General features: G+C 39.2%; 1 protein-coding gene across 1 annotated transcript in view; it reads left to right on the top strand.

Annotated features, from left to right (window-relative positions):
• The window catches only part of LOC124866544 (A-kinase anchor protein 13), a 129,839-nt gene that overhangs the window by 1,592 nt on the left and 107,477 nt on the right, over nucleotides 1-20,770 (top strand). The window contains exons 2-3 of the mRNA XM_047362372.1: nucleotides 10,651-10,694; nucleotides 18,752-18,905. Of these exons, the coding sequence (XP_047218328.1) occupies nucleotides 10,651-10,694; nucleotides 18,752-18,905 (198 nt within the window). The remainder of the gene's footprint in view (nucleotides 1-10,650; nucleotides 10,695-18,751; nucleotides 18,906-20,770) is intronic.

The raw sequence follows: 20,770 nt of genomic DNA on the forward strand, positions 1-20,770 counted from the left end.
CCAGACATCCTCCAACAGAAGCTCACACAGCTCAACGTCCCAGCCTCCACCTGTCAGTGGATCAACAGCTTCCTGACAGACCGACAGCAGCAGGTGAGACTGGGGAGCATCTTCTCCCGATCCAGATCAATAAGTACTGGTGCCCCCCAGGGGTGTGTTCTATCCCCACTCCTCTTCTCTCTGTACACAAATGACTGCACCTCATCGGACCCGTCCGTGAAACTCCTGAAGTTTGCAGATGACACCACTGTCATTGGACTGATCCAGGACGGTGATGAGTCTGCATACAGACAGCAGGTGGATCGGCTGGTACACTGGTGCGGTCAGAACTACCTTGAACTGAACCCACTCAAGACTGTGGAAATGGTGGTGGACTTTCGGAGAACACCACCCCCATACACCCCCCTCACCATCCTCATCAACACTGTATCGGCCGTGGACCACTTCAGGTTCTTAGGAACCACCATCTCTGAGGACCTGAGATGGTCTTCACACATAGACACTGTTCGAAAGAAGGCCCAGCAGAGACTGTACTTCCTGAGGCAACTCAAGAAGTACAACCTTCCACAGGAGCTGTTGGTCATCATTCAGTCTGTCCTGTCTTCATCTCAATGAGGTTTGGCTCATCCACAAAACAGGATAGGTCCAGACTGCAACGAATAATCAGGACTGCAGAGAGAATCATCGGGGCTGACCTTCCCTCCATCCAGGACTTATACAGGTCTAAGGTCAAGAAAAGAGCTGCCAAAATCTCTGCCGACCCCACACACCCTGCACATAAACTGTTTAGAGTTTTACCTTCAGGCCGTCGCTACAGAGCACTGTTCGCTAAAACCAGCCGCCACAGAGACAGTTTCTTCCCCCAGGCTCTTTCTCTGATGAACATTCAATAGAGTACAGAACAACAGCATACAGATGTTGCAAATGCACCTTTTTTATTAGATATGTGTATATTGTACATTGTAAATTGTACATTTGTACATTCTGTAATGCAGAATATTGCATTGTATATTGTACATTGTAAATTGTAAATTTGTATATTCTGTAATGCAAAAACAGAACAAAAGAGCAAAGTGTACCGGAGGCAAATTCCTTGTTTGTATGTACGAACTTGGCAATAAAGCTGATTCTGATTCTGATTCAGAATGAAACAAGCCAAGAACAAGCTGACCTGGTTTTTAGCATAGTTTTCAAATAATTTTATTTACAAGGTAAGCCTGTTTCTTTGACTAAACCAAATAATGTTTACATAAAATATTTTTTTCTTATTTTTTCCTAGTGTAATCCCACTAAACTCCTTGAAAACCATTATGATATCCACTACACTAGGGAAAAATATTAGGAAAACCAAGGACCTCCACTTTCTGGTTTCCCGTGTCAAGGAATGTTCAAATTTTGAAGAACTTAAGTATGGAAACTATTGTGCCACTGACGTTTGAGCTTCTTTGCTAATGCCAATCAAGAAACAGTGCATGTTGGTTTTTTTTTCTATGGCTAGACATAGCATAGCACTCCCACACCTCTTACAGCTGTCAGTCAGCTGTGGGTTACCGCCATAAGACAGCCATGGCTTTTCTTCTAGTTATGATCAGAATATGTACGTGATCTAGTATTCTATTGGTGGAGCTCTGTCAGAACAAACTGCTTCATCTGTTACTTAATGTTTGGTCTTTAATTTTAAAATGTGGTTACTCAGTATTTAACACATTTACATGATCTTGGTTTCATTTCAAACATTATTTTAACCTCCCATTTTATGTTTATTAAGAGCAGGATGGCAGAAAGGACATAACTTTTGGACAATATTTTCACTCATAGATTAATTAATGGGACTTGGTATTAATTCTGTGTTTTTGTTTAGCTATTCCAGCATTGCAAAAAACTGTCTTATACTACAGCTGGCAATGCTGAGTTTAAAACAGACATATCTTCTCTCTTCATGTCATATGTGATAGTAGCATATTTCCATTAAAAGGATAAAGATGTTTATTCACAAACAAAATGTTTACACAACAAATCCAAACTGTTAGTTGATAAACAGCCATAGAGTGTTTGTCCATGTAGCTTTTTTAGGGCATCCTCAGCTGATTATTAAGGAGGGTCAGAAGACAGTCCGATTAATGACTTATGAAGCTAATCCTATTCATTGTCCCATTCATGGTGAAGTCACATGGCTGTAATGGTTTATTTTTATAGCCCAGTGGACTGTGAAAGACATAACGGGTCCATTTTACGTCTCTCCTACCTAAATCCTTTTTTCCTCTTGAGTTATTGACCCATTTGTCACATCCAAGCACTTGAATGTGGCTGTGCCTTTGCTGCTTTCTGCAACAGAGGAAGAAAACTGTTATAGTGGCAGTTTGTGCCATAATGGAGACTCGTAAGAAGCTTGGCTGAAAGCTGGCTGCACCCAGTGTTTTAGTTGGAGTTAATGGCTTGTGTAATCTCTAGAAGCAGGTGTTGGGTGACCGTAGGGGGAGTTTAGGGATGTTATTTCTCAAGGTTCTTCTATTACCAAAGAATGACTTTGGATTAAAATAAGTGTTTTTTTCCCTTAATGTCCTCTTCCTGCCTTCCTGAGGAACCAGGATTGCTAAAATAAAGAAGCATGTTTAATTGAACGCCTTGGCATACTTTTTGCCAATTGTTATGCATTTTACCAAAAGGTTTTCAGCAGCGTCTCCGTATGTCTATATATCAAAGAGTCTGGTACATAAAATTGTCGTATTCATTCTTTCATGTGGTTACTACAAAAAACGGCTGTAGAAAGGCTGGTTTCAGAGGGTTTTTTTCCCCTTCGGTTTCAGAAGATATTATCTTACCAGCAGACTGTAACTTGACATCAAAGCCCAGGTATCAGCCACAGCACCAAAATATCTTGTAGCTGCCAATTGTCTTGAATTTGTTCACCCCTTTGTATTCACGCTAAACCTTTTGCAGTTTTCTACAACAGGAATTGACTTTGTAGATGGTCCACACATGCATCACTGTTTTAAAAGTCCCATGTGTTTATTTTGAATGATTGTTGCCCAAGAGGAGCTGCTAGATTGGATGAGCTGGTACACCCACTTGTGCTGCATGGAGGAAGAAAATATGTCTGTGGTACTTGATGAGCAGATTTTCAGCAAGCTTTCAGGAATATCTTTACATTTTATTAACACAGAATCAAGTGAGTCTCTATCCTACCACTGAAAGAAGCTGTTGTGGACATCGATACACAGAAATGGGCTGCCCAACTTTGTTGCCTATTTTAGCTCATTGTTGTAATTGGGTGTGATGTATTCTGTACCTAATTTCAACTCTGAAGATAAGGAATCAGATGTAGTACCAGGAGTAGGAGGTAAGAATGTTTGTAACAGCTTAACTGCATATTTCAGTGTTTTTAAAGCAGACATTTTTACAGTCCTGTCATGACTATCATACAGTTGACTCAATTATTTGTTAGCTTTTCCAAAGAGCTACATTTTCTGTTCCCTTGTCATGGCATAGCTGGCATCGTGCCATTCACTATTCTCTTCACAAGTTTGCTGTGCATTCAACCATGTGGGCCCACAGTTTGAAAAAGAGAGAAACCTACCAGATTGCAAAGCTTGACCTGCTAATAATGGTGTTTGCCAATTCTAACGTGTCTTTAAGAGTAATAATTTAAGAAGATCTATGAACAGCATTGAGATTTTTCTTAAAGCCTTCCTGTTGTAAGTAGTCATTAATTATTTCTATTAGGAGTCTATGAGATGGTAAGATCAGTGTTAAAGAGAAGTTGCTGTAAAATAGGGTTTTGTCACTTACCAAATCCTCCAGAAATTCCAAATTTCATAACCTATGGCAGATAGAAGTTGAAAGTTTAAAAAGATAAAGAGCAACTTTTTTATACTACGTCTTCGTGTTATCTGTCGAACGTTCTGCTCTCTCTCATTCTCTTGCAGCCTGAATCCCAATCTCAACCACATTGTAGATAACACAGGATTTAATTTGAATAGCTTCTCTGTGTTTCATCTGACTACAATATTAAACACCTCACTGATAATGAAAATCACCCCGAAGAGTTTTGGTTGTCAGTTTGACCTATTGGTGCTTAGTATGATGTGTTCACTGTTCAGAATAAACTTGAACACTTGAGATTCCAAAAGACAGCCTAGCTTTCAGGGCCTACTAACTCATACAGTTGTGGTCAGGAGCCAATGTTTTGAAACCGATGATGTGAGGCATTTGCTGCAGCCCCGTCCTAATGGATTTAATCAATGCCAACAACCGTCTGGAAAAAATTTACACATTAGCTCAAATCTGAACCTCCTCATAATGCTGGAGTTGTTAGTTTCAATTAAAATAATTGTAATAATTGATTGATCGACTGATTTAGCAGTCAGGCGTTCCAACTCTTTCATATAAACAGATAATTCAATTCAATTTCATTCAATTCGCTGTTATTTATATAGTGCCAATTCACAACACATGTCGCCTCAAGGCACTTTACAGAGTCAATTCAGTTGAATCATACAGATTTCAAGTCAGGTACATACATTCCAATTAATCCTTACTATCGAACAGTGCAGTCAGATTCAGTTATTTATTCAAATTGGTTAAAAAGTTTTTCTATCTAAGGAAACCCAGCAGACTTTGCAGCAATCCCTCATACTGAGCATGGATGTAGCGACAGTGGAGAGGAATAATAAAATATACCCAGCATCTTTAATGTTGGATTGAGACCTCACCTTGAAATTAATTTATATCTTAATTTACACAAAATTATGTTGATGTCAAAAACAATTCAAAGAATTGTTTCTGACATCCACATGCGACAGACCAGTAAGAGTTTGAGTAAATGCTCCTCTCTGACATTAGGTGCTCTGTGTCAGCTCTAAATGACCTTTTAAAAATAGTTTCATAAAACTTTGCACATGAAAATATTCCATTTCCATGTTTAACTTTGAGCATGCATCCACGAAAGCCCAGGCTGAAGCAAAATTGCTGTAGCAATGAAGCGTTGGAGGAAACTTGATCAGCAAAAGAAAGCAACATTTCCATTGGCAGTGCAGTGGGCTACTCATCATTATATGGGCAACATTTCTGATCCTTGCATCAGCTGCAAATACAAGAAAGCCTCTAAAAAAGATAAAAATGCAAATGTGCCAGCTTGGTTACAATGGCTCTCTTATGTGGCAGGACATTTTTGGTACAGTATAGAGACTGGGATGTTTAGCTCAGTAGTCACACCCAAGAGGAAGTTGGGGAACTACGGCATAGCTGTGGAATGGTGTAATGCGTCTGGAGAAACCATGAGGCAATTACATCTACATACAATGTAGTAGAGCTGAGTCAGTTTCCTTTGAATCGTATAAGGATATAAAAGCCCAGACGAAGTGATGAAAAGAGGTGAATGAGAAAATGTTCATCCAGTGCTGGAGTAGGTGGCTTGTTTTACAATGCTCTAAAAGCAAGTGTGTTGATGTATAATAATTTTTATTTTTACCTTTGCACTCTCCACAATTCTGTCAACTAAAATATGGCAACTAAACTCTTCATCCCATTAATACATTTCCTTATAGTTTGACCAGATAAAATGTTGCACTTATTCTGTTACTGAAATTAGATGTGCACCAAACTGTCGGCCGGAGATCAGAATTTATCCACTTTCTCTTCTTTGGGTCTTATACATGATTGCAGGTCAAATACTGAAAAATCTTTTTGTTTTCCCATATTCACTGAATGCATCGAAAGATCCCCCACCATTTGTGGTCCATAAAAGTATCAACAATTGCATGTACTAGTTTTGGTAAACAACAAATGTACCATAATAGGAATGCTTTAAAATTCAATGAGACAGACAATACATGTGGTTTAACAGGCAGAATGTGGGGCAACCATAAAGCATTTTATGAGATGGAGGAGAGATTGCAAACAGTAGTGTGAACTTAACTTGCATATTTATTTTGCTTGTTCTTAAATATATTTGCAATTTTGTACAAAAATATATTGCAAGTGTAATTCCTTACTTTCTGCTTTGTAATCCACAATGTCCTGGAATTCTTAAGGTAGTTTTGCATTTAACTGATGATAATTTTTGAGAACATATCTCATTAGTTATTTTTAATATTTATCATAATTTGGTTCTTTCAGTTTAAATTTACAAACAGGTGCTATCTCAGAAACTGGACACTGAACTCGAAACCAAATCGCGATAATTATTGAAACTGTTCAATACAGAATTTCTGTGTCAGTATTGCCCAGCTCTAGTATTTACTTTACTGAGTTAAATAAAAATCAGATATGAAAGGCTTTCATGCTTACATGGGATAACCTTGTAATTCATTAATTTTCTGGTGGTTTTAAAACAAATTGGACTCAATAGATTGTCCTCCCAAAAAATCTGACAAACAGTAAATTGGTATCAGCCAGGAAATAGCCAACGAGTGCATCTCTAGCTAAAACACATGCATATGCGGCAGCAGGAAAAAAACAAGCTTTGAAAGCTATCAGACAGATTTGCAGTTTTTGATGCTGCAGGTTTACCCTGCCTTGCTGAGGGAAAATCCAGGTGTCTTGAGATCTTTCTTCTCCCTTAACAACTGTGAAGAAATGTCCATTGCACCGGCAGTCTGAGCTGTTGTGAGCAGCTGCCAGGTGTGGATGTGTCGAGCATGTAAAACAGGACAGATAAAGGACACGGGAGCCTTCCCCAGGTGAATAAATGTCATCAGCTCCATCTTTAGCAGTGAATACTGCAAATGTGGCAATGCATGTTGTAAATATTTTCTCATTGTACTGCACGCTAGACCACACTCTGCTCTCTAAGATGCTGTCAAAGGGAAATAACAAGGACAAGAGAACCAGCAGATGACAAATAGACTGAAATGTAAAAAGCATAAAAGAACCAGTGGATATGATGTGAGTCTTATAAGTCAATATAGTGCGTGTAGTGAGGGAGCTGGTCCCTGGCCCAGTGCACTTAAGGCAAGAGGATTAGACTCCTGAGTATTATTAGAACTGCTGATTATCCCCTTACCTGATCCGCCAAATTCGACCTCAGGCCTGTATATTTAGCAGAAAATTGGAAAAATGTTTGGACTGGGCTGCAGAAAGTGAATTGCCTGGGCTGTTTTGTGCTTTGGTGCTCTGTTGACTCCTGCATTGACTCTCCCAGAGCTCTTTCTCTGCTGAACTCATTAGGTCCTGGCCTTTTGTGGCCGCCTCCCCCGCTGTGGGGTTTATGTGATTAATGCACCGCTAACCACCGAGGCCAGAAGGAAGGACTTGTTTTGGTGCCAGGGAACAGAAAACAAAAGAAAATTGTCTCTGCAAATAGCAGAGGAGAACACGGGGGCTCAGAGCTGAACAGATCCTTGACTCTTCGATGAATGTGAGCTCGCTAAGATCTCTTTAGGAGAGTTCAGTAGAAAGGTTTCCAACCCATTTGTCTTCAACTATATAGCTGTTACACATTTTGTTTATAAGTGATTACACACCCACTACTTCTGACCTTGTGTCCAGAAAACTGGCTTTACGGCCCTGCTTTCCAGATTGGGAGTAGAGGAATCAAACATGAGCCGTGTAATCCGGCCAAGTGATCCCAGGACTCTCTAAGACCTTCTAGAAGAGGCAAACTAGTGGTTTTGTTGCTTTACTATCCTGACTTTGTTTATTTGCTGATGAACTGGTTGGTGATTGGAGGAGGCAGGGGCTTTAGAGCTCCTAAAAAGTTTCTGTCCAAAAAGCAAATGAACAGAGGCAGGGAACTGGCAGCTTTATTTGAATGATGTGTGTGCGTGGGCGTGCCTACACGTGTGAGAAAGTGTGGGCAGGCGAGCTGGTGAGGTTTGTGCTCACTGTTTTGCACCCATGCTCTATTAACCCCCTGATGAGTCGGGGATTTCTGCCAGGTGCAAGCTTAACTGATCACCCACGTGATATACTGTACCATCTGTACATTCTCAATATTACTGTTTATTTCAAGTCAAATCTTTGCTACAGTTTATTCAAAGAAGACTGAATGCTTTAGTTTCTAGTTTAAAAACACGCTGTAATACGTTGAAAACCTGAGGGCCGCTGAGAGTTTGGATGTGTTTAAAGCAAACTTAAGATGCATCCAGTTGGTTTGGCTTTCAACTGAAGTCAATGGGTTTCATTTTAATTTGAATTAGAAATTATTTTAGGAAGTAGTATATTACGTGTTTATGGTTTATTAATCTATATTACCAGTTACATCAAGGATCATACTCTGTTGTTATTATTAGTATTACTATAGATTTTATTTTAAATATGTCAATTTGTTTGTATCTTTACTTATACAAATTTTATTGTTTCTGTATGTTTTCTAGATTTATCTATCATGTGTTTTTAACCTGTGTAAAGCTTTCTGAGTTACATTTGGCTGTATGACGAGTGCACCAAATATTAAGTTTGATTAAAGGTTCAGTTATAATATGTTCCCATCATCCACTAAGTGGGTAACAAAGTGGGCAGTATTGCTGCAGCATATCTTAGCTACCTGGTTTTTATTGATCTTATCTGCCTTTACTTCTAAGTCACACCCTGATAGATGATTGTTTTCCATGTTCTGATGTCACGTCTGCATGTAACTTACTGCTTTGCTCCTGCAGATTTCACTTTACTCATTCAGTGCCAGAGATTGGTGGAACTGTTGTCACACTTTCAGAAACTAGAATTTTCCCCTGATTGTAATGCATCTGAAATTCTTCGGTTCATCTGATATCTTGACGTCATGAGACAAGAAGTTACTGAAGTGTGAGTGTACTATCTGATCAAACGGGGGGAACAGTAGAGCGGTCTGAATTATGAACAGCGTCACATTACATTAAAAGCGTGGTCTTCTCTGCAGCTGAAAATATTTACTGCAAGAAATACAAAGTTGGTAATCTCAGGTTAGAGAGACAGCTCTCATACTATCTTAAAGGTTTTTGGGTGCTGTGTTGTGACTACGTAGCAGCATACTTGAACTATCTTCATGTCACTGTAGTATCTAAGAAAATGTTTTTTAGTTTTATTTCTTTTGGTCCTTTAGCATGGACTGGGGTGTCTGAGTTCTAAAATCTTTTGATTAGGCTCTTTCTGTTGATTAGAAGTACCAAGCCAACCCCATGACTGCATTTGCATACACTTTTAATAAGATACTTATTAAAAAATATAAGATTTTAGTAGAAATTCAACTATGTTCCCCTTAGTAGCATATAAAAGTAATTTGCAGAAGATGCTTTCAAGCTGCCATTTAGAGATTCATTGTGTGTTAGGAAGAGATTGCCATCGATGTGATGCCACTGAACTGCCAAAGAAGTCACACACCCAGTAATTTTCCATTTCCTGTATATCGAAAATATACAATGAAACAAAATTGGTTTCACTTGTCTGAAGGAGTTTTCTCCCTGCAGATGCTAGAAGATCAATCAACACTTGGGAGGAATGTATCACCTGTCACTTGCCAAAGAAATCAGTACAACTAATTGATCAGCAATGTCTCTTTTCAGCCTGCATTCAGTTTCCATGGTAACCAATTGCTGTGCTGGCTGGGGATATAATGTGCTGTGAGCACAATAAATAACTGTAAAGTGTTTAAAAGCAGAAAGCCAGCCATTCAGAACTTTGGCTGATTTCTGATCGCTGGCTTTTGTAGAGCTTTGAGGTGACATTATAGATCTTAGCTGATTCAGTTTCTGTTTTAGAGCTGTAACACCCAACAATAAATGAACAGCATTCAAACAATTTTTTTCCAGCCTTCATGCAATTAGTTCCAAACAGTTACAATTTACAGTTAGCTTTTCCAACTGTAAACAATCGTCCCCATGTGTATATTCTGGAGAATATGGGATAAAGCAGAGGAACTTTGCCTCCCTGTTATCTGCGGATAGTCTTGTGCTCCCTTGCAGCCTGATTAAACCACAGTCATGCCTCAACAAAAAAGAAAATACCTTTTCCCTTGGAATAACTTCTTCCACCTCTGTTTCCTCTGACTTGACACTTCACTGATACTGAAAGCAGATACCTTTGATTTACATTCACATAAACAACTTCCACAATGAAGAGTGTTGCCTTCGTGACATGGTGGCACTTGAGTGTTTCGCGTTCACTAATTGCAAAATGATTTCTTGTTCACACAAAACTGTACCTGTAAAAAGAGAATGAAGTATGGTGAAATAAATGTTGTGTTGGGAGGAATATTTACATAACACATCTTTAAATCTGTTTGTCTCACATGAAACTGTGTCGGCGTTGTACGTTCTGTAGCATTCATGTGGCCACTTTCAAAGACATGTCTGAATAACAGGAAACAAGTATTGCTGGAGAGGGGTCTAATGTCTAAGTGACTGAGTCATATTGCTTTCTGAAGTGAATAAAGGTATTCAATTTATGTACCTTCAGTCTAAAAGGATATATTTTCCAGGAGTTTTGCTGCAAAGCTTTCCTTGGCATTTAGAGCTGCATTGACGTCAAGGTAAACTTTAGAATAGATTAATCAGAGAGAAGACTCGTTTTATTCAAATCTTTGTCAACAGAAGTGACAAGGTACTAAAAGGATGATCTTGCGTTTACAACTCATTGCTTTTTGATACTTTCAGATGTTCTATTGCAAGAAGCCGAACATAGACAATAACGAGCATCCCACAGCCACTGACCTATAATTTGTTCTTTTCTTTTCAGTGTCCAGGGACATGAAACTCAATCCACATCAAGCTCCTTTGTATGTAAGTATCCCTAATCACAGTAGCTCATGGTGCACTTGAAGCAGTTTCTCCAGTTCACCCAGTTGTGTTTCCTCCTTTCACACAAATAAACACCAGTTGTTTACATAATTAAGCGCTTTCACTTGTCTGGCCTGTGTGGCTGCTGTGTAGTGTGTGAATGGAAGCCTGTCTGCTGAACCTGTCAGGTCAGCACAGTGTAAACCTTAACTAGCTCTAGTTGTGTATTCAGCACAATGACCTCATGTTTTTCTTTGAGTAGCTCCGCGTACCATCAACATGAAAAAGAGCTGGTATAAACGGAAGCTTTGTGGGAATGCAGTGGAAATCCGCTTTTAGTTTAATGCCGCCTGATTGGCATTTGTTGTGGGTTAAGAACTCGGGTGTTATTCAGCGCTCGAAATGTCAGGTTTATTTTAGATTTTTTTCATATGTCCTGTCGCATGTTAAGCACACCATATGGAGAGGCTTGTTGTGAGTGCTAGTTCGTCACCTGGAATTGTAAAGATGTTAGAATGGCAAGAAGAGTGGTAACCTTGCAGCCATCGACTCCAATAGCAGCAAAGGGCAGGTAGCCTTAAGCTCCTGGAGGCTGCATCACTCCCAGGCAGGCAATCAGACGCGATGAATCCCCCACATAGTAGCCATACAGCCGACGCGGAGAGCAGGTCGACAGCAAAGCACAGGATCAGCAGGCCAGGGCGACACAGCGAGAGATGCAGGGTACCGAACCCCCTTCCCAAACCCTGTCGTCATGTCTCCCTGCGCTGGTTAAACCCGCAACCCGGCCATTCTGGTAGCCAGGCTTCAGCACAAGCCCCCAGCAGCTAATCTGCCCGGCAACGAGAATGAGGACTCCTCCCTACCCTCCAACAAACTCAGCTCATTTCCAGCCATGGCTTGGCCATTTACCCCACCAAGACATGGCTCGGACCCTAATTATTATCAGAAAAAGATGGAATTTTTGACTTCCTGACCGGCTTGTTTTCTGGTCAGTCAATCAAGCTGATAATTTGTCAGTTTTCTGCTCAGCATTCATGGTTTTCCCAGGTCTAAATGCAATAGAAGAAAAAAATGCCTGATCACAATTTTTTGAGTTGGACAAACTTCATAACTCGTTTGAGTAGAACGTGCCCCAAACACTGCAGAGTTTTTAATAACCACTTAAAGCCTGTTTCATACTGCTAATTACTCGCTGGTTACACATTTGGTGCCTTAGCTGATCTTGTATCAAGTGTTTCAGTTTGATCTCCTTACAAATTACTCCAAAATATATGCAGCTCCGCTTGTGGCTCCTAGATAATTTGATTCATACTTAATGATGTGTGTGTGTGTGTGTACGTACTTGAGATATTTATGAATCAGTGCCTTTGTGGTTCCACTGTTTTCCTTATCACTAGCAGAGAGAGAAGGTACACATAGGAAACAGATAGAGGTTATGGAAGTGTGTGTAGTGTGTATGTGTGTGTGTGTGTATTTGAAGAGTTTACTTGCTAACTCATTTACCAGCCAGATAACCTTATCTGTGATTTCCAATCTGACTCCTCAGTGAGACCAGGCAGGCGGTTAGGCCTCATTAGGCATCAGATTTTAGAAACCTTTCTATGGTATATCACAGCATGATGGTCAGTCTGTAACTGTGTTAAAACAGTATCACAATGCATCTAGTTTGTAAAGGTATGTTCTAGTTCTCATATTTTTCACATTTCAGTTGGAACAAAATGTGGAAAACTGTTTCCTTCATCTTCCCAATTATGCACACCTACTGTATGTGTTTGTCTATCACATAAAATCCTAATAAAATACATAAAAATGTATGGCTGTAAAGTTACAAAAGGTGAAAAGGTTCTAGGGTTATATATACTATTGCAAGGCACTGCAATTAAACTGTGAATGTTGCAGTGACTATAAATGACTGATGGTTTAGTGTGTGGTTAAAGACATGTTAAATCTGATATCATGATCTGGTCTCTACCAGGTTCTGAATAGATTTTCTAATCTTAGGAGGTGCTAAAACACACACCTGACTTCATACTTTCTCTATTTACTTGCTATACTTAGCATTACAGATTTTAAAGTTGTAGCTTGGAAAGGCTGCCAGGATGAAGGCTCTTCTCGGTTAAAGGATTATTGCAGCACAATTTATGCTTACAAAGTTGTATCTGAATGAACCACAAGATTTCTGGAACGAGGTTGTTCAGACAGATTAGATGAAAGTAGAGACGTTTGGCCATGATTCACAGCAACATGTTTGGTGAAAACCAAATACAGCATATCGCCACACACATTCCATATCAACGATCAAGCACGGTGGTGGTGTGTTCATGATTTTAGCTTGATTTGCCTCCTGGCAGTCATTGAATCGACAATGAACTCCTCTGTATAACAAAGTATTCTAGAGTCAATGTAAGGCCATCTTTCTGAGAGCTAAAGCTTAGAATAATCTGTGTCATCAGCGGGAAAATAATTTCCAACACAGTAATTCAGTGGCCCAGTCAAAGTCTAGGCCTTAGCCTGTGCACAAACAAATATTGGTAAAACCACTAGACAAAGGGAAAGAGTCTTAGGGTGTACTGACACCAGGAAAGTCCTTTGGTCCAAAGGGGGAAACGGACCAAGGGGGAAACGAACTCTGGTCCGTTTAAAGCGGACCAAAAGTGGCAAGTGTGAATACACCCTTAAAGAAAAGTAAATACAGCTAAATGTGTTTAAAATGTTGAGTCAACGGGTGTACTTCATTTTTTTTTACACACAGCATTTTCACTTTGGCTTAATCTTTGTTTAATAAATGACACTGTGTAATCTGTTGTTTTTCTGTTTTCTAAATTCACAGGCCAACATAAACTAGTTCCTTTTTATTAATCATAATATACAAAGTCTTTTACACCCCATGACAAACATATATAGCTCATATCATGTACTAGTTAGCGTTTTGATCATATTATCAGCTAGTATTTTCAGCCTAGCATTTGCTAACTTATTCACATCTGTTTAACTCTCTTTGCTCAGAAAAACTGGTTTTCTATCTGTCTAAAATCTCAATAAATCTGTTGTGATTCACATAGTTTTTTGCTTTAGTAATCAGAGAAAATCATTGAAGAGAAAAGCTGATTGAGACTCTTGAATGCATTAAGCCCCAGCTTTATCCTTCTACTGGTTTGTGCTGTGCCTGCAAACCAACAGCTGAACCCACCCTGAGTATGCAGGTACTTTGTCTGCAGCAGGCTCCCACACATTTACAACAAGAACAAGTTGCACACACGGTTTGGCGTAATTTAGAAGATTTAATGGTTATGTCCAGAGCTTTGAGTTTAGAGCCAGTTTTAAATGCCTGGGTCATAGTCAGATATTTGTGCGTAACAGCACACCAAGCCCTTGCCTTCATCTGGACATACGGCATCTCTGCTACGTAAAGACACTAAAATTTGCCCCGAAATTTCCTCAGTTTACAGAGCCTTCACTCCCACATAGAGCTTTATTTAGCAAAGCCTAGGAGAGCTGCTCTCAGTTCAAATGTGCATGCAATAAAAACTAAATGTTTAAGGTCTGTTCCTAAAAAAAGGTGAGCTCCACTCATGCTTATTTGAAAGTATTCTTGCACAACCCTGGTCATTTCTACGATGCACGTCTGCTCAAACATTTGGAATAATAGGTAGTGTACTTTTTTCCTTCCATTATTTTATTCATATTTATGTGTAGATATCAGCTGCATCAAATCTTCCGATAAAATAAACCTGTACATTTTTTGCAAACCTAGCTCTTATTAAGTATCCCCACTGAGGGGCTAATGTGGGTCAAATCATTGGAGTTTTAGTCCAACAAAGTTAACCTGCATGACTGAATATAAGGCTTTACTACAAAACAGTTTATGTGTTGATGATTTCAAATCAACCTTTATCTCACCTGGACAGACAGCAGCTGGCTGTTGGGTAATGGCTCAGCTCATTCATGCATACTCAGAAAGGGGAGTGGGTTTGCAGCCTCCAACTGTGCTTTTCATGTTACTAAAAAGCTGCTTGCTTCTTGTTGAAGCTTCATGATTAGCAGGTCAATACCTCAGTAGGTCACTTTGCTCTCTGCTGGTTTTAAGTACTTTACACAGTAAAATAGATATCCATTTACACACGCGCACATAGCACAGCTTTTAAATTGACATTTTCATTCTGCTTTTTAAGCCAGACTAATAAGACTAAATGTTATTCTTTGCACATTGGCAATTGCTGTTCTTAGACTCAGCCATCATAGTTTCTGTGTGTGTGTGTGTGTGTGTCTGTCTGTGTTTTTGTTACATGATGAAAATATATTACATTGTGAGGACCCACTGCTTCCTGTGGGGAACAAAGCCTTGTCCCCATGGGGAGAAATGCTGTTGTTGGGTTAGGTTTAGGACTAAGTTATGAATTAGGTTAGGTTTACGGTTAGGGTGAGGGTAAGGCCATATAACTGAATGAAAAATGAATAGAAGTCAATGCAAAGTCTCCATAAGGATAGAAAAACCCAAGTGTGTGTGTGCTCTTTTGCATGTTTTGCAAAGATGGCTGTATATGGAGCTTTGTTTCCTGCCATCTCCAGCACGTTTCACATCTCTTATTTCTTCGCCTCCACCTCTATGGCTGCCAACACATTTGCTTCCAACAGGACTCTCAGCGATCTTATTCAGCTGACTTTCTTCTCTGGTTTCACTTCTGTTTTTTTTTAGTACCAACTCAGTCCCAGCTCTTATTGCCCAATATTGATTCTATGAATGTTACTTGTTGAATCCATTGTTAAGGTGTTTTGATGTCAGTACAAATTCCTTATTGTGTTATTCATCATGGGTCGATTTGGACAAATGTGAGACTGCTAAGTTGCTGCAAGTCCGACGTCCGAGCAGCTGTTGTGCCAGAATATAACAAGTTGGTATTCTGTCTGAAGTGATTTGCCATGCACTTTCAGCGGAAGAGAGAAAATCATTTCTCCTTTTGCTTCTCCTTTGTTAGTTGCAAAAATGTGGAACTCATTTCACACCAATGTATTTTCATTTTCCGAAGGAGTACAAAACTGCCAACGTCACTCTGAAGCAGCAAAGCCCTAATTTCCAGTTGGAGCTAAGGATAAGAGATGAGTTTTTAATATAGAGAATGTTATGCCTGGTGGCCTTCACTGGTCCACAACTCATTTACTTCAGTTCCTCATCTCTCCTTGTTAAAGCTGACATGCTCGGAGCGCCACTAAACACGCACCTCCATGCTGCAAGTCGGTTTTCTCAGTTCTGGCTTTCTGAAGGTTCTCCAGGCTGCCTCTCTGAGTCGACTATGAACGCTCTCAAACTGTAAAGCAGTCCAAGTCTGAACATTTCTGGCGTGCCAAATAGAGAGGCGTACCGGTCCCAAGGCTGCTGGTTAGCCTAACTGCTGCCTGCAGACTGTTCTCCCCCTGAAAAAAACAAGACCATGAAACTACCACTGTATGAGAGGAGGAAGCACCTTTAACCCTCTGAAGCTCAGGCTGCCTTGTTGAGCTGCTTATGTCAGGTAAAAAAACTGCAGCATTTCTCAGAGTAAGTGGTGAGACATGTCCCAAGCTGTTGTCCCCCAATGGAAAAAGCTACTTTGAACAATATCCCTATTTTCTGTCGCATCTCCTCCCCCTTGTTCTGTCCCCAGATGACACCACATCATTCCACACATTGTTCAACCTCAGCTTGGGCCTTTGGCATAACTATGCAGTCTGGCAATTTAACTATTATCCAGTTCACACAATTTAACTGAATTTTAGCTGAAATTCTGCTGTTAAAATGGCCTGCTGTGCCTCAGATACTGTTTATGCAGATGCATTGAGACAAATTAAATAACTGACTGTTAACTGGTATTCTCAATGGCCAACACTGCTATGGTGCCTTTTTTAAACTGCACGTATTTTGTGCAAAGCACTTTGCAAAGATTTCTTTATACCCACACATATAACTCTTTTATTGATTTAGTTTGCACTCTATGTCAATTCCTGTACTTTTCTTTGCAATTACACAACAAGAGACATATCAGAGACAATGTGGGATAAAGCACTCGGCCTCTGGAAACACTGAGGAAGGGCTGGGGATTAAATAAGGTTGTACTCATGGAAATGACCCCAAATTCACTAAGAAAATGTTTTCTGGGGTTGAATTTCAAACTTTTTCTTACCTTTTTTAAGCTTTATAAAATGTTCAAAAACTTTTAAATTTCTATTGTAAGCTGAAGATTAATGAAAATATTTCTTAGGTTTAAAAGACTTATCTAGAATCAAGTGTATATGGGTGTCTGGCTTTTGATTTGAGGTGCAAAGACAGCCTTTTTCCAATTTAACGTAGCTTGTACTGAAACACTGTGAATTCCAATACACATGCAGCATTCAGAAAGGGTGCATCAAACATGACAGACTTTTTCTAACTTGATCACAGCCTGGTGGATTCTGTTTGCCCATCTTTTTGAGAACTGACAACAGGTTCTCATTGGAGTTCAGGTTTGGGTCATTTTCTGGCACCTATGTTGTCACATTTTGATGCAGTCCACCCACCATCATGCTGAAGAAATACACAGATTAGAAAACAGGGATCAAAGTCTACCAGTTTTCCTGAAACTATCTGTGGTCAGTGGTTAGCAGGTCAAATACTGAAATATTATTTTCTTCTTGTTTATTAAATACATTTCAATAAATTAACTAAATCCAGCCATGTTTGCTTGAATGAGTTGTTACAGTTAAGACCAGGGATCCAGTCTGTAACTAGATCAGGTATCAAAATGATGCTGGGCAGATCTGGGGCCACACCTGCCTTGGTTTTATTTGGCTCTAAAACTTGATTTTTGTCTTGTTCTTCACATAATATCTTACAACATAGTTTAATTTCCTTATAATATATGAAGATGTCAAATATATGTAATCAAGCATTTGTAATACATGAAATTTTTGTAATGTTTATATGGGGTAAGAAAACAATGTGTCAAAAACAATGTGTAGGTAAAGACGGAAATGTGTGCATATTAGTCAATAATTGTGCATAAGTAAAATCCAAAAGAGGTATTGTATATTTTCTCTATAAGAATACAAAATAAAATGTTACAGCTTCAAGAAATTACAAACACAAAGTTCAAGTTTACAGTTGTGGTTTATTCTTTATAAATACAATATGCTATAACAGTTTGTGAATACGATTTCTTTTCTATGAGAATACGAATTTACATCAGCGACTTGGTGTCACGTGATCTCAGGCTGGTTAGTGGAGCACAGAGTTAGTCGATTCGCGTTGCGCATGCGCTGTCACACTCCTCACCGCCAGTAAACGTAGTGTCAGAATGGGAGATAATTCAGTCTAAAAGGATTATTAGGAACAGAGGGGAGATATGGGGGAAATCAAAAGTATTATAAATAAAGAATTGTTCTTATTTTTATGAAATATAAAACTAAAACATAGAATATAGTCGGTAGAGTTATACAATGATGTACAGTAGGTGGCGGTATGCACCTCAGAATTTGTTGCGAACCGCCAGCAGAAGAAGCAGCAGCACTATCACTAAGATGACGGACCAAGAGCATATATTAACGACATTAAGACATATATAAACTTTTTAACATTACCTGGCTTTGTACCGTAGTTTCTTGGTCCATCATCTTAGTGCTAGTGCTGCTGGTTCTTCTCTTCTTCTGCTGGCGGTGAGGAGTGTGACAGCGCATGCGCAACGCGAATCGACTAACTGTGTGCTCCACTAACCAGCCTGAGATCACGTGATTTCAAGTCGTTGATGTAAATTCGTATTCTCATAGAAAAGAAATCATATTCACAAACTGTTATAGCATATTGTATTCATAAAGAATAAACCACAATTGTAAACTTGAACTTTGTGTTTGTAATTTCTTGAAGCTGTAACATTTTATTTTGTATTCTTATAGAGAAAATATACAATACCTCTTTTGGATTTTACTTATGCACAATTATTGACTAATATGCACACATTTCCGTCTTTACATACACGTTGTTTTTGACAGCGTTCTTACCCCATATGTTTAGCTCTTCCTTTCACTTACTGTCCCATTTGTTTCAACAGGGTCGATGTGTTGTCACAGTGCAGCTTTCTGATGAAGAGCTGGCTGCGGATGGTCGGGGCGTGGACTACTTTCTGCTGTTTTCTGGCAGCACACAGAGACATCTAACCAGCACACTAAGGAGCAGCCATGACACCCTACAGGCATTATGTCCCGGTGAGCCACCTCTGCAGCAATGCCACGAGTCTCCTGGTTACTTGAAACGGGAAGAGAGAGACAGTAATCCATTCTTATGTGATCTAACATCACTCCAGTTGTTTTTATTGACAATTTTAATAGATAAAACAGCCTTTGCTGCAGAATCATCAGATACAATTGGTTTGGATGAAGAAAAACTGAAATGAGGATAATGTGAACTCAATTTGCAGTGCAATGTAAAAATATTCACACCCCCCCAAACATTTCAGTTTGTCTCAGCACAAACCTTAAAGTATTTTATTTGGATTTCATGTGATGCATAACACAATAAACATATTTTTCCTAATAAAAATGTGAGGGTTCATTTGCATTGAGCCCCCTTTACTTAGATGCCCCTAAATAAAGTCCACTGCTGCCATAATTTGGAACTGACAATGCAAACTTAGGAACCCTCCACCTCAAGGACAAGGAGCTTTAAATAGTAACTTTGGAGGAGCTGTAGAAATCCAAAATATTTTGACCGGACAACGCACTCCACCGTTCTGGCCTTCATTGAAGAGATGCAAAACCATTGTTAAATAACAAAAAACCAACAAGATGTCTTGTATGCTGTTTGTGTGGTAGGAGGTGCTCTTGCCAGTTGAAAGCTAAATTTCATTTTTTGGATTACATGCAAAATGCTGTGTGGCTAGAACCTCACAGTGCATATCACCCTGAACACACCATGGACATGGTGAAACATGGTGGTGGAAGTAGCATGATGATGTCATGATGGTTGTTTTACTGTGGAGAAGGAATGTGGTCAGAGTTGATCATAAACAGCCACAATATTTAAGCCTGAATGTAATATTAGCAACGTAAAAATAGATTGTTTTAGGAGTTGGCAAATCTGTATGTTATAGCTTTGCTAATTTTAAAACATAGCTTCACATAACTGTCCTGCAAAAAAGTTGAATCGAACATTTATGTACATAAAAAAAAAAAATTCTCCCAATGATTTTATTAAATTCGTTTAGCTTGTTTTGCCATTATACAACGTGTTTGATTGTTTAAATTGTTTTTTGGTGAAACAAAGCAATTTTTTAGTGCATAAACAAAACCTCCCCTGGCATATGTTCACATTTAAACAACGTAATCAAACTGATCCAGCTCCGATTGCCCTGCAATGACATAAGGTTACTCTCAATAAAGCTGCCTTAAAATGTTGATTTTTACCTGCTAAGAAGTGATTTTAGCATCCACTTTGCAAATGACGGATTTAATCTGCCTTATAATGTCTTTAGTTCTTTCCTTTTAATTATATTATCAACATCAAAGCACAGTGGGTCTTTTGCATGATGTGCGATTGCAGGCTGAGAGCGCTTGATCAGTTATGTGCGCATTTTGCCATGATCAGGTTTGTGCGCATTCAGCAGATGATCACTGACAGCGATGTTAGGCTGGAATGATGTTGAATGAAGTATTGCAAATGAGTTTTACCAAAAGAGATATATCATGGCTTCTGTTTGTGATTGGCTCCAAATCAGAGCTCAGATAATCCTACATAGAATCCTCTATTCTCATCTATTTTTGATATTTATTATTTTTGACAACCCAAATCTGTTGTGCGGAAGATTCTCTCTTCGTCATCTGTCATTCTATCTATGCCTCCTTGTGGCCAAAGTGACATCAGACATTTTTGCATCCCAGTTAGCACCTGCATTTCAAACGTACTAAATCCACACGCAGAAAGTGGGCCCACAAACTGTTTCAGGCTTTGAAAATCGCATTGCCGGTGGTAAGGGATGACATTTGCATATCCCCCTCCCATTAATTAGCATGTTTTGCGTATTCATGAAGGCAGACACGCTAAAAAGTCTGCGCCTGCAGTTTCACTAATTTTG

The sequence above is a fragment of the Girardinichthys multiradiatus genome, chromosome 4 (assembly GCF_021462225.1).
Source record: "Girardinichthys multiradiatus isolate DD_20200921_A chromosome 4, DD_fGirMul_XY1, whole genome shotgun sequence".
Lineage (NCBI taxonomy): Eukaryota > Metazoa > Chordata > Actinopteri > Cyprinodontiformes > Goodeidae > Girardinichthys > Girardinichthys multiradiatus.